Source organism: Adelges cooleyi, unplaced genomic scaffold, assembly GCF_023614345.1.
Source record: "Adelges cooleyi isolate 19-005CV unplaced genomic scaffold, UGA_ACOO_1.1 ACOO_flye_CR_arks_rails_tigmint_CR_PRNA_8, whole genome shotgun sequence".
In the NCBI taxonomy this organism is placed as follows: Eukaryota; Metazoa; Arthropoda; class Insecta; order Hemiptera; family Adelgidae; genus Adelges; species Adelges cooleyi.
The window spans coordinates 204,106-220,188 of NW_026096513.1; the positions used below are offsets into that span (position 1 = coordinate 204,106).

General features: G+C 34.5%; 1 protein-coding gene across 1 annotated transcript in view; it reads right to left on the minus strand.

The window, feature by feature from the left end:
- LOC126845609 (zinc finger protein squeeze-like) overlaps positions 1–14,899 on the minus strand; it is an 82,435-nt gene extending 67,536 nt beyond the window's left edge. The window contains exons 1-2 of the mRNA XM_050584365.1: positions 14,437–14,899; positions 8,368–8,430 (exon numbers count right to left, since the gene is read on the minus strand). Of these exons, the coding sequence (XP_050440322.1) occupies positions 8,368–8,430; positions 14,437–14,556 (183 nt within the window). The 5' untranslated portion in view covers positions 14,557–14,899. The remainder of the gene's footprint in view (positions 1–8,367; positions 8,431–14,436) is intronic.
- Between the last annotated feature and the right edge of the window lie 1,184 nt (positions 14,900–16,083).

Below are 16,083 nucleotides of genomic sequence, written 5' to 3' on the forward strand. Positions count from 1 at the left end.
ATTATTAAAATAATAATAGCTAGTATATGTAAACATATATTTAATATTACAATCGGATATTTGATTGTATACAATGCAAGCTTGTTGATTTAACTTTTATTTGCTATCTTTTTCTAATTTTGATAAAAAAAAAATTACCGATTACCACAGGTTTGTTATAAACAAATCCGATTCGGAGACACAATATAAACTGCGTTTGTATTTATGTATAATCTTACTCTAACTTACATAACCGGTCATTCGACAAAATAATTAAATTGCTAATTTTTATTTGCTGTTTACATACGTTAAATATATTTCCTCGCGCAAGTGCTATTAAAACCAAATACTACTTAATTAAAATATTGTATAAATTTGGTTACATTATTTCATGTGGAAATTATTGCAGTCGTGGACGAAACATAAAAAAATCAATAAATATATGAGATAAACTTTTCATAAGTAGTTTTATTGGAATTATTAAATTTGTAAGTTCTGTCAATAAAAACCCGGAAAGCCCATAAAGGTGTTTTGTTTAACTATAGCTAGTCACAGGGATAGCTGATAATCACTCGGCCGCGTGTTGGGCCTAGTGTAAAACGTGTCAATGCAAAAACCCGTTAAATTAATGACGAAGTTATTCGCTTGGCCAAAAGAAAGTGCAAAACAAACGGATTGATTTCCTTCCGGCTAAACGCCACAGAATTATTCAGGACCCAAGTCGGTGTGGTCGTTCAGCCAAGTCCCCGGCGACACTCGCATCGCCCACGACGATCGCAGACAGCCTCTATTGAAGTGTATCCGTCGCCTATCGCTTTGCAGCTCTCCGAGCCCGCCATTATGCGCCGAGCATATTATGCCAATCTTATTGTTGGAATATTGTATCAATATCAGCCTAACCCGGCAGCGAGTGTAGATAAATCACGGTGAAAATCAGCCGGAATGCCCGGATGCAGACATCCAACGTTGTCGCCCGAAGCTACATCGCCAGAATGTGTTAAACACAGGACGCGAGATCGTTACCGGTTCATTCACATTCAGCGTTTACATACCTACTTGAGGTGCACATCGCCTCAAATATTGTATATAATAGTACTATATATATATATATATGGCATACTATTATTAACCATTACGAACGATATCTCTGTGTACGTTCGTATTATGATATTGTTGTTGTCTATTTATCAGAATCAAATGTACCAATATATTATTATATGATGGTTCCGGTCAGAATAGTATGGTCTATTTTTTTTCCCGGTTCGCAGAATTCCTTAAGCGCTCGATATAATAATACAATAGTGTGTACACACCACGGTCACTATGCACAGTGTACCCCTTAGGTCAAGTTCGATTAAAGCACGGAAATACGTCAAATTGGCGATAAAATCGAATTTGGAGTTCGACCTGTGTTTTATCGTTTTCACTTTTTCGCCTTCTGAACGCCGAGTCAGACATGTTTGACACATCCTTTTGGAATTCGACGCAGTTTATACAGCAAAAAACCGCTCAAATTGGTACCGTCGAAAGTCATCTTGCACAAGGTCGGCCATGTCTGAGTAATAGTAATTCTAATGCTTGTTCTGAACACTATCTAAGTAAGCAAAATTAAAATATTTATTCTTGCGTTTGATGTAAAGATGAGAAGTAAAAACTGATATTTTGAATAAACTTCTTTGCTTTTTTAGTAGTAGTAGTTGACATTAAAAAATAAAATAGACGCTACTGCAACTCGTTAATTTTTATAATATTAAAATTATAACTAAAATTGTTTTATTTAAGAATTAGCTACATTAAAACAAAAGCAGTTCATTCAAAATAGCAGCTATTTTATTATTTTTTATTTATAGTTTGATAATGCAACTTCGATAACAACAAAAGCCTATGTTCATTCTTGATACAAATCTTAACAAAAGTACCTATGTGCGTACATTGTTCTTAAAATGTTTCAAACAAGTACAATTATAATAACGAATGGCCGTAACGACGATAATATTTGAATACGAGAAAATAAAACATAAAATTGATTTTTTGTGGTCAAGACATTATAAATTATTTGATGGGGTGTTATTGTGTGAGTGGGCCTTAAATCGTTAATTTTTGTAATTTTACCAAAAAAAAAACATAACCCATAGATATAATACAATATGCCTCTCGGTTGTTATTGGTGTAAAAATCTGTGTCGCGGTCGACTATCTCTCGGGTATTGCTCTATTATACGAGTACAATATATGTTAAAGTAAAAAAAAACCCGTTTTTTTTTACGCAAATCTAAGTCCACGTCCGTGTCTTTTTTGTGTTTTTGAACATTTTTCATTGGCGATTCGTTCAGCTCGCGACGTTTGTGTTTAATTACCGCACGGTCATGAGGTGATTCATACGCCGGTCTACCACCCACACAAACACATAAACGCTAATTGCTTATTCGCGCACAATATAATAAAAACTACTACGGGGCATTGCAAATGAACTTGTACTTGTGTGTGCGGTGTGTACGAATAAAAAATATTATTATTATTTGTACACGCGCTAAAGAAGTAATTGTGTAATTTAAAAAAAAAAAATTACTGCAATGATGCGGACGCGGTTATAACAACGCATTAAAGTTGCTGCGCGACGATTTCGTTTTATTCTTTGTTGGTCCAACGTATATTAGAATATTATTATTATTATTATTATGCATGTCTTGCTGCGCTTATGTGCACACGTTATATTATATGCATGCAAATACGGCGGCGGACCTACGTCCGTCGTATTATAAAATATACCTATCTGTTGTGTACGTATGCGTGTATGATTGACAGCCGTCCTTGTCGCCAAACCGGCAGAAACCCGAGATTGTGTGTCTCCAGATGGGCGATTTCGCAATGCGCTTTTAGGTGACCTCTGCGACGTCCGTTCCGAACGCAACGATAATGGTAATAATTATACGGTTAGCTTAACCGGACACGGTATTTGTGTATAGGAACAAATGAATCCGAGTGATTAATAACATCCGGCCGCGGCGCGGCGGTCAATCTCTATACGGGTTATCATCTCGCCCGGGCGTTAACATACATTCTGTATTGTTATATCAAAGCACAGCGCCAGCGAATCAGTCGAACGGACCCGACGGGCCAAGACGACAGTGTATAACAAGATGCAGTGCAGGACTGGCACGAGCTCTTTGCCAAACAAAATGTTCTATTAGTTTCGAAAAGGTCAAAAATCGTACACCGAAGATTCGGCAGCTCCAACTCCCATTTAGTGTTAAAAATAACCCAGGGTTAGGAGGGTTTTCGATTTTCCCAATAACAAAAACACTTTTCGATCGTGATCGGTGGTCGTTAAACCGCAATCGACTTCCATAGGTCGTAGCCACTCCACGCGAGTGCTTTAGCACAAACGATCGACCATCCAAATAATGAAAACGTGACCTCTCAAAGGATTAACGTCGACCGATCAGAGTCGGTTTGTTATTATTACACCGCGGCTGCAACAACAATGATAATGCCACATTATATTGTTATTGATATATGTATTTATCTATTATAACACTTGCACGCGCTTCGGTTATGAAAACTTGGCGAATATGGTCGGTTGCCCGGCTTGTGTGTGTGTGTGTGTGGATACTTTTTTATACGTGTTACTATAATATTATAGTTATTATAGTATTGAGTATACTTGTGCATGCACCTTATGTCAGCAGCGGTCGAGCACGCATGAGAAGTGCATTTTTGGCATTGGCCGTCGCGCAATATCCTCTTGACATTTTGGCTTTGTTAATGAACTCGATTCACCGACGTCGGTGTACGGTAATGTTGTTTTTTTTTTCACTTATAATATATATTATATTTACTCAACAGCTTGAGACAATAAGTCACTCCGCAAGGTTAAACATACCGGCCGAGGCGTACCCGACGTTTTGCACCATAATGTTGTTTTTCTGTAGCACAATTATTTTGGAAATACTTGCTAGCGCAAAAGAACTAGCACGTCTCTAGGAAGGCGAGCAAGCGGCCAAGAAACAACAATATTATAACGTACAATAATTTTCGTGACAGTCGTAGAACTGGCTATATAGTTTTATCTATTATATTATATTATGTGTGTTATAAAAAAATGCATGACCGAGACAGAACAGGTATGTCTGTTGTAATACCGAATGCGTTTTTATTTTAATATTTTACTTAAATCACATTATAGAGGATGCTTTTTATCTAGTAGCGCTTCACGTCGAGTCCTTGAACTATAAAAAAAAAAATGTATATGTAAAATATTGGAAATTGGAATAACTATATCGCCGGACTAACGGCAAAGTCCTCCGTCGGCTCAAACAACAATAATTTGATAATATTATAACAACGTACAAACGCCTCCGGTCAACGCTCGTGCATGATATAATTATATAAAAAAAAAAAAAGGCCCGCGGTCAAGTATCATATCATGTGTTTTCGAAAAACGCATATATAATAGGAAACGCTGTTACTTAAGTTTAATGCTTTACCACTATAGTGTCGCAATACGTTAAACTCTGATCCTTAGATCATAATAATATGATCTAAGCTCTGATCGTTCACCGGGACATGTCATTCGTGTACACGCATCACAATCCCGTCGTATCGATCATCATGAGATTGCAAAACATCTCACCGTTTATTAATGATAATAATAACCAACGTGCGGTGTGACGGTTGAGTAGACATAATATATGGTAAAATATGCGCAACGTCCATTGGATGAATTTGGGCTAACGACTGTACATTTAGTTCACCGGTATATTTAGTCCAAAAAATTAATAATAATTATTAACGTTTGTTCGTTTGTAGGTAAGCGTACCGAGTAGGTACAATGCACCAGCCGTACGTTATACCTATATAATGAGCCATCTTGAGTGGACTACATTCGGTTAGGCTGTTGTTTTTTTTTTTATAACAATCGCTTAATCTGAACTTAAAGTTATTCGATCTAGTCGACTCGCTTCTCAATAGTAACCGAGATATAAAAATAGTCTCATTTTTTTTCCGACAATACAAAGTGTATAACAAAAACAGTAAGTATTGATTAAGTGACCAACTCGTCATTACCAAAAAAAGTGAGATACATTTTTTTTAACTCAAGTCCAACCAGTGTCCAACACTGAAAATAGTTATTTTTATAACTATTGATCAGTTTTCAGCCAACAAGATGGGACAAAAGTTTTTCGAAGTTAGTTATGACCTACAATGTTTCATAATTAATTTATATATTAAATTAATAAAAAGTAAAAATGCAATTACACTGTCGTGATTATCTTCAAAAATGTTGTGCTATTTTAATAGTATAACTACATTGTACAACACGTTTTCGGAACAATAATACATGGATTATTTCGTTGACTTCAAATCTGTTTCTAGTTTTTTTTTTCACAGCACACAAATTGTTTTTATATCGCCTCAATTATAAAAGAAAAAGAAGAATTTTCTAATTTTCTTTTGTGTTGAAGAAAAACTACAAATTCTACATTAATTCCAAGATATCTTTAGAAAGAAAAAAAATTGAGCAAAAACTAATTCGATATAATATATTTTTAAACGAACAAAACACAAGTTCAAATGACCACAAAATAGTGTTTTTTTTTTTTACAACTCCTATTATTCCTAGTACGTCATGTATTGTTAATAAATAAACTAATATACTATAGCATAGGTATCGTTTGAGTTGGTCGGTTTGGTCGTTGCACCGCGCAACGCACCGTTGGGATAGGTCGTGTTGATGATAATTATGCTAAAGCGCATTTTGTAAGGTACCGGTTCGGAAAGAGTAGTGGAACTTCAAACAGACTTCACCGCCACAGAGTTGTGTACTTGCATGAAAAAATATATTTATCATATTATATTCCATAAGAAATGCGCGCGGTATAACGAGGGAGATGAGTGTACAAACATCATGCGAGTGTCAAGGAAGAAGAAAAAGAATATCGAAAAAAATAAAAAATGATGGATGAGAATAATCATCGCGCGAACCGGACGAGACGCATATTATATATATATATATATAATATATTATAGAAATTAGCAAGGCTTAGGGTCATTACGGGCTCTTAACTCGCCGCCGTGAGTCGTGACCCCTAGAAAAAGACTCGGGTTGCTCATCATTGCAATTGCACCTGAACGATAGCGTCACCGACGATGATGTGATGTGTCTATGACCGAATAAATAGTATCATTTTCTAATTAAACACTTTCAATTCGAATAGCAGCACTTATACCGACGTCGTAAAAAAAAAAATATATAATCGAAACGATCAAAAGTATTTTTTATATAATAATAATAAATCATAATAATACTAATATTACACTCGCTTTCTTCTATACAAGCATCTCTCTCTCTCTCTCTTTCTATTCCTCTCCGTCCGCAATACAATCATACATAAATTATTAATATGGACATCTGTTTTAAAATGTATACATAATACTAAAATGCTGCGAGCAAGCGGTCGGTTAGACGTTAGTGATAACTAATTAACCGTCGCAAAGCTACGTGATTATATAATGAGGATATTGAATAGGACCAATAGCGTACAAATAGTGTTGGTGTTTAGTTCTAACAATACAATAAGGAATGTATTCCCAAGAGTAATTCAGGAATATTCTAAGTTCTTTTTCCAAGAAGAGAAATAAAAATGGTACGTAAAAGTGTTTGTATTATGTAAAATAAATTAGGTACAGATAAAAAATAATGACATTGACAAATTTAAATTAATTAGAATTGGAAACTCATTTCAGAAAAAATGGCCTTTTGAACCTTTTTGGTTTTCGTCGTGAGTATAGTTGTATCACCTGTAATGGTTTTTTTTTTTTCGAAATAAAATTAAAAATAATTTCGAAGACTCGAAATTCGAAATAGTCGTTTGAATAATTTATTAGTGTAATAACAATAATAATAACGGCTGGTCAACAAAAAAACGAGTTTTAAAAATTACTTTAAAAATTAGGCATACCTAATATTTATTAGTGTACCTATTTAGACAGAAGATATTACATCTAATAGGATTATCATATGCGTTTTCTGATACCCGCTGTTCATCCGCACTACTCTCCCGGCCTATGCTTGTAACTCGAGTTATTTATCGCTAAAAAACTGGTTATGTCGGTCAATCGATATTTTCAGGAGATCGTTTCCGTACAGATTAGTTATGCTGAATTTCGCATAAAACTAACGAATAAATTTTATTTTAAATCGCAAAATTAAATAACGGCGGCACGTAATAATTACATTGCAGGAGTAGGTACGAATTTTTTTAAAACTCGACTGAATTTAAAACCTATATATTCCAATAAATTCTCCGAAAGCATTGTAAATAGATTCCAAAAACAACAAATGCCTAATATTGTAAACCAAGCTGGAACTGCTATAATAACAGCGTATACGCTGCTTTTGGTTTTAAGGTTTAAACAGAAAACTTTTCGGTTTTAGTAATATTTTTCAAGATATTGTTAAGAAATAAAATAAAAAATGTTTAACTGTCCGTTATTGATTGGTCTCCTTTGTATACTTTTGTAATATTACTTTAAAATATGCAATACCCAATTATTAAGCTGGGGTTTGCAACTATTTTTCAAGTATCTCGATGTATTAAACATTAAAACCTCAATTATACAATTTTATTATATTATTATGCACCATCGGTCATCGTCAGCTCATTTTGAGTTGACCCAGCAATATTGGGGTGCGCCCTCCCCCGGAAATCGAAACGGTATACCGAAATAATTGAATATACCTAATCTGTTGTGTGTTTTTATATACCTATATATATTGTTGTTATAACGGCGGACACGATAGGCGCCTAAGAAAAACGTTATACAACGCTGTTGGTGATCAGAATAGCGTTGCGAAACGATAATAATATCGTACCTGCATGAAATACGCGCAAAGAGATTTCGAGATACACTTATTATAATTATTATCTATACATACGATATACATTTATAAGATAATATAAATAAACCGACGACGGCTGAGTTCAAGGAGAACGTGCGATTAATTTTAACGACAGCCGAAATGTATAACACCGCATTCTAATAATAATACCATTGAGCGTGAGCTCCATTACACGCACGCCGTTATGTAGTGTTATTAATCGAGCGTTAATTAAATAACGACCGTAAAAATTAAATACCTATAAGATACCTTATACCTTTCTCCTATACCGTGGTTTATCGGCGGAGGCATGCATACAGTGTACCTACTTGGCACTTACCGAATGACCACTTGTCGACCTGTCGAGTATATTATAGAAACAAGCGGTATTTAACCAAGAGATACAATGTGGTGTTTTATGAATTATTATGTATGCAATTTTTTTTTTTTTTTTTTAATCTATAGGTGTTAATAAAAAATAATAATATCGTTTTTTAACACACTCACCCGTTGCTTCTCCTCGGCCTTTGCTTCCAGTTTGTCGCACCCATAGAGTAACGTGTTTAGAAACTGTAAAACAATAATAAAAAAAAAAAAATGTATTATTATTATTATTATAAATAAAGATTAATTAATATTTTATTGCGGTTCATTTCGCGCTCGAGACTACGCGGAGGAGAACAATGACTGCAGCCGATGTACAAACACAAAAACGAATGATCTTTTTATTATTATTATTATTGTTATCTTCATAATAAAATATAATATATTATATTATACAATTATATAAACAGGAACACACGCGAGACCGTTCACGAGTCTGACCGACTTCCTCTAATGGACCGCAGTATAAATAATAATAATACAAAATGAAATCGTGTGTGTAAATGTCCATAACTAGATATTATGTGTATGCCCAACAATCTTTGTTCACCATCGCAGTATATATTGCTTAACGTCCGCTGCCAACTTTTTATCCAACACATAATATTGTTTACCCCAGCAAGCGCTAGTGAAAGTGTCTATAAAAAATATTTTATACTTAGTGCATATTATCATAGATATTATTGTAATACGGATAAAGCTAGATCCAAAGACAATAGTGGCGCAAACGAAAAGGTAGGTGTCGGTGGAAACAATTTTTATAAATCCATATCAGTTTGGTTTGAGCGTGATTAGGTTTAACCGGGAGGAGGGGTTAAGGAGAGAATATTTGTAAACAATAAGAGTAACTTAAATGCAATAACTAAAACTCTGTATTATTATTATTATCAAATTCACACACTCAAGTTCAATGAGTTGGACTTAAACGAGGTCTAAAAACAAAGTTGCTCTGAAAAGTTTATTCTTATCCCAGGTTTAAGTTTTTTTTAAGTAATTTTTATAATGTCTCAAGTCTGACTTCTTATAAAACTTGTAATGCTATAACATTTTATTGTTAATTGTTTGTTAGCAAATTATAAATTTCAAAAAAACTAAAAATTGGTAATTGTTTTTTAAGAGAAATTATTGAATACACTTTAAACTGTACCTAACTACTTTTTTTTTTTAATAAACTAACAATTGTTTTTTAAAAAAGAGTAACTTGCTCAACTTGGCAAGTGTCTTTCTTACCTTGAGTTTTTTAAAGAAGGATGGCTTTATACTATTTTCGAATTTTACTTCCCCCCCCCCGCTTTTTTTGCGGTAACATTTCTCCACAGAGTAAAAATTGCGTTTACGTGACCTCTTATCGAAAATAAATGCACGGCACTAGGCGACTCGCTTGTATTAAAATCGAAAACCGTTTTCTCAATAGTATTATATATTATTTATCTACTTCACACAAGTGCAACGGGCCTGTATATGATATGAAATTCCGAAAGACTCGAATCCATTCAGAGTTTATCGACACTGTCGTCTGTCAATATAATATAATGATATACAGATATATACTGGGACGCCGCGTGTTGCACATACACTATGCTGTGTATCAATATGAATACAGAATAATATGATTGAACGTTTTGTTGTTGCTCGTGCACTATGTTAAAAATAACAAGTATTTTTATGCCAATATTATACGAACACCGCGGTATCCATCGCTAATGACTGCTCAAACGAGCGTCGCAATGTATTTATTGTGAATTTTTGTTTTTATTTCGAGTTAAACTATATTTTTGGCCCCCATCTTACATATCACTTATGAAATCTCACAACGGTAATTACAATCAAGGTGGATTTATATCTATTATTACTATTATTATTGCATTGGCGTTGGTTTTCTTTCAAGTTGAAACGGGTGGGCGATGACTACGGCGTGCGTAGGGTCAGTCATTACATATGTTCATGCGCGTCGTCATAACGTTAAATACTTTCATGCCGTTTAATCATTATTATTTTTTCGTTTTCAATTAATAACCGACGGCATGCTATATTTATATAGTGTAGTGTAACCAGCTTTTATCACCTACTCTGTCGTCTAAGTGCCGCCGTGAAAATGACACGAGATTAAGCAATCTTCGCGAAGACTGCTTGTCCGGCTGACAGCTCAATCATTTGTGGATTTCTATAGATTTATAAATACGGTTGCGTGTCGTTTTCAATAATAATAAAAAGTGATAATACAACAACTCTATTCTTTTCATAAAACGGCGATTTTAAAACTAGTAAGTATATAACAATTCCGGGCTACGTATTTCGATTAGTATGTTTCAACCGACAAAGTGTATCAGCTCTATCAATGGCGGGTATGGCAGTCGATCAGATTTCAGTGGTTATATTACTCATTCACTGCTTAGAAAACAAGTAGATTCCTTTCGATAGAAAATCGTTTGTCGTATGGCAGTGATGAAATAAGTTGGGCCTAAACAGTTGTAAATACTTTTCAAAAAAAAAAAAAACATTAATATGAGAACATTTACACAAAAACCTTAGCGTGTTTTTTGTATTTTTTAACGGTCGTGGCCCTTATGATGCCTACTTTCTGCCCGACTTAACAACTTTGTTTATTGGGTCTTTACTGCTTTCGGAATCCTCAAGAGATATTTTACTCCGTTGCCATCGGTAATTAGTGTCCCGAAGAGTGTGTCATACATAGTTGTATCACTTTGTATCATATTAAAAATATAACAAATATGGTACGTTCCAGAAAAAATGTTAGTTACAGGCTTCGGATTCGGCTAGAAAAATAAAAGAGTAATATCACACAACACACGTGGGCACAGGCCCGCCGCACATTAAGCAGAAGACGCGTTACACGGGATATCTCCATGTACAATATACGTAATATACCTATCTATGTATAATAATATTTAATTTAAAAAAAAAAACCCGATCCGATCGATTACCGTCGATAACACGAGGCCCGACACGTTTTTTTTTTTTCATCCGTGTGAGTAGTATACAACCAAACATTACATTGTTGTTACGCGTCTAGGTTTTTAATTGCTGTGTTGTTTTATAATTATTATTTTATTGTCGGCGACAGTCTGTAGCTTAAGACGGGTACAACGGTGTATAAAACGCATAATAATATCATAATCTTATTATCGTCGACGGATAAGTCGAGATACCGTCGAGTAGGTACGCGCGATGAAGAACCGACGGTAAAAATGAATATAAATCCTACATGTTAGGTAGGTGCAATTTTTTTTAACCGGCCACTTCATCAACGTTTCGGATACAAGCCTAGCGGTTATCTCGCCAGTCGTTCACCGTATTGTGTCTGTGTATTATACCCGGACAAACTATACAATGAAATATTTATAAGTTAGTCAGTTATAACAGAATATTATATCATATTATGTACACCAATGCGCGTTATTAATTATATCATCAAACGTGACCATTGTTTCCAGCCCGGCGTTTTTAGGTATTCAACAAAAACCTATTATTATAACATTATATACTATACACAACTTTATGGCCGCGTTACACATGTGTGTGGTGGACTAACCGGGTACGAATGAGATTTCCCTCTCTCACCGATTGTCTCACAAGTGCCTCGTACAAGTGCGCTTTATATGTAGGTAAGTATTTAAATTCCATATGAACGCATTGTTATTTTAGTAAACAGATAAAAAATAATTAAGTGCCTCTCTCTGTGTGTGTGTGTGTGTGTGTGTGTAATTGGTTTTGTACAGGAAAAAACCAACGCAATTTTCCATAGAAGTAAAATTATATCATTACATTTAATTTTACTAATTTTTCCTTCTCGACTAAATTACTGATCAGATCTATTGGAAATATTATTGGGCATGTATTAAATGAGAAACCTTCACGTTCAAAACATATTCTGCGTTTACACACATAACTGGTTATCAGTCGATTGAAATGTTTGTTTTAGAATTTAGATATATGCCTATATATATAGGTATATATATAATGTTTATTTTTAATGACCTAATAAATAAGTTACTAATTGAATTTCAAAAGTTTATAATGTTAATGCGCCGGTTTGCATTAGAAATGCTGCTATGCGTTCCAAAAAATAATATAAATATTAGAATGACAATTTTATAGGTCTACAATTAGTATTCGAATATTTTTTGTTTTACATTAGTGTGAAAACGTGATAAAACCTTAATTCACATAAATTATTAAATTAACGACGTAAGGCTAATAGAATTAAATAAATATTCATTCGGCTATTTGTTAGCAACTTAAGTGTACACAACAAAATTATAATAATTAATAGGTAGGGAATGCTGTGGACATGGGTCATAGACATAGTTTTTGTTGACTTGCTAGTTTTTCCACGCGGTGTGTGTTAACAACATTATAATATCGAATTTTACAATTTATTGTTAATGTGTGTATACTTATTAACCGTTAGTTATAAATATTTATCGAAGCGACATTTATGTTGCGGTCTCAGTTTAATAAAAATAAAAAAATACAGTCAGGATTTTGAAAAACGATCAAAAGTATTTTCTTAGACAGGTTATACAATCGGACAGGACCTCCCGCTGGACAACGAAAACGTACTTATTGCCAAAATGCCACTGCGGGTATCATTTAACGATGTTTACTCAGTTGAATTAAAACTTTAATTTTATCGTTAATACCATTTGATTTAATTTTGCGGGCAAAAGTTATTTAGCGTTACGTTTATAATTTTAATATATTATAATTACATAACCATAAAAAGGATTTCTGGATTTTCATGAATGCAAATGCAGGTAAGTACTCTACATAAATTAATATTTTATTTTTTAATTTTATCGTAATAGTGCTATTAAACGTATATAATATATACATGTTTTTTTTTATAATATTCATGACACGTGACAAATAAGTTCTCCTTAGTAGTTAAGTACCAACATTTGTTTTTTTTTTTACGGTTTAGCTTCGATGCATTTTCTGACATAAATCTGTAATTATTAAAATACATTTTTCTCTCTCGATATAGATAAAACCCATCAGTTAAAATCTTTCAACGAATCATGAACAATATAACCGAAGAACTAATAAATTATATTATAACATGAAAACAAAAAAAAAATGGTTGGTCTCAAAGTTGGTAAATTTAGATACGTTGATCTAATCTATTAAAAAACTGTTTAAACGTTTGCTACTGTTGTTGCCTACAATTTTATTTCCTTGCACTATGGTCAAATAGTGATAAAATAGGTATTTTTTTTTTTAAATCTGTATAAAAAAAGAAATACCAACGACACTTGTGACAACAAATGCAGCGGCCACGAAGTTAAAGTTCGGTGGAATATATGTATGTCTAAAATAAGTTAAAGTGAAACACCGTGTTCTTTAATAATAAGTAAAATAATAATTTGAAAAAAAAAGTCGTTTTGCTCTAAATGTACGACGGTTTCTGTACTGCGGCCGGTCGCTCCTATTTGATGTCGAGAAATCCAGTTCAACGCGGAAACCGATTAGCCATTTACAGATTAACCGGCGTCTGTGTCGTACCTACCAGCTATAGGTATAGCAACAACTCTGGTCTGCAAGTGTATAATATCCAATATATACCTACACATAGTGTGTACGAACGGTGAAACGTGACTGAATGCGTTTGGCAAAATCCTTATAGTATGTATGTGTGCACGTCCATGTGATGAGAGTAAAAGATTAGGTACACACATGCGCGTTATGTGTAGGATATAAAAGCGCAATATTATTACGGCGGCGTTCCGGAGAAATGCACTTTTAATGTGTCGAACAGATTTGCTTAAAAAACCCCTACAAATTGCGAGCATGCCAAGAAAGTCGCCAATAATAGTGAATATAGTTCCTATATGGTCGTCGCGCATATGCCGAATGAATTTGAGCGTATTGTAATATTTTTTACAACAATGATAGCGATGAAACAATAATTATTATAACACTATCGGATGCACGTTTGGCGCGATCCGTTCCCGTGTAAAACATTCTGAACGTTCTAGAAACGGACTCGGAAGACGACCTCTATGTACGCGCCGTCGCTAAGAATAACTGGCCGGTATCTTGGCCAAGATATTATAGGCGCATTAATATTATATCGTAGGTACCTACAATATAATATATATTTCACGTGTACATCTACTATCTACTATCTACTATGCGTCGCGTCTATACGGGAGCGGTCGTGACACTTACCTGCATTTGCCAATTAAAGTCCAACTGTTCGCTAGTCCAATTGTTGCCGTTACAGGAATCCGGTACGATCTGATCACGGAGAGGCGACGACGACGGACAGTTCACCGGCGACAGTTCCATGCTATGTCCGACACCGATTCGTACGAGCCTACCATGCCAATACGACAATACGCAGTAATAATAAACAATTGATAATAACGCACGGGGTTCGGTGAAAAAAAATTGAGTACAAAAAAAAAAACAAACAAAAATTGGCAAAAGTAAAACCGGACGCGAACGGCGCAAGCGCGGTGTAAACGATGGATTGGTTTTTTTTGTCGTTTTTTAATCGCAAAAATTCGTACTCGTCGTGCCCGAAATTCGCAAAAAAAGCGCAAAAAAATTACCACAAAAATAAATTTCAAAAAAAACACCCGTCGGAGGAGCGACCGTCAAGTCGGATGATGTTCGGATGGCGCGACGATGGTGTTCGAACTGGTAAGGTGTTGCCCGCGAACCGGTCCGCCGGCCGGGAAATCATGAATGAAATGGGCGGAGTCCCGGTAGACCAGTGGGATACGGCAAAACCCTCCTCCGCCGAGCACCGATAATAGAAATAGAAATATTTATCATCATCATCAATACCGTGTTGCAGTAGGTATTGCGTTTGTTGGACGTTGGACGTCTATTGTGGTGATTTTCCACGTCGAAAATGTCATTTTCCGTACTCGACTAAGTTACGATTGATACGATGATAGATGTACAATGATAATATAAAATAGTAAATTGTACCTAATCGTTTTGAAACAAACTTAACGGTAACGGTGTACCTACCTAAATGTACTGCACTAGTTATTATTGAGTTTACGAAAATGTCTACAGGGTTGGGGTGGGTGAGTAGGATAAGTTTATTGGTAAATTAAATCACCTATAAAAATATCACTGTACAGATGTTTTGCTAAATTTAATTAAAATCTAGCCTCTGGGAATAGGGCTACAACATTTTTTTTTATTAAAAAAAACATTCTATCCGTGTATCGAAGGAAAATCAATTATTATTATTAATATTATCACAGAAAAAATACATAGTTGGGCCAACTAAATTTTTAGTTAAAGCAACTATAGGTACATTTTGTTCGGCCAACTATGTACTTAGTTAGGTATCCCAACTAAAAATGTAAAACCATAATTTTACATAGTTTTAGTTGGACTAACTATTTTTTTCCGTGTATACGGGGGATAGCCTCCCCTTGAGCTGTTGGCAAAATAATATTTCTTTTACGTCCGCACCTGTTTTCTAATTTTGGACGTTCTAAATTGTTTTTTTTTTCAAACTTACAATGTCGAGATACGTCGGTGGCGATGGAGGGGCCATGGGGGCGTATCGCCCTCGGATCGATAATAAATGTTTGTCAATGCAATACCCCCCTCCCTCCCTTGGTGAAATTAAAAGTTACTAATTAAGAGCATCGGTACCCGGAAACAGCTATTTATTAAAGGACAATTAGTTACAGGCAATATTTGTCAAAAAACATTTATTTTTTACTTCATTTCTATTATGCCGTTCATATTTTTATATCAACATAATGTATATAATAGCTTTAGCCTTTAGCTGGTATAATTTTTAACCTATCTTTTAGCGAGAGTTTTACCGAGTGTGTCCCGTTT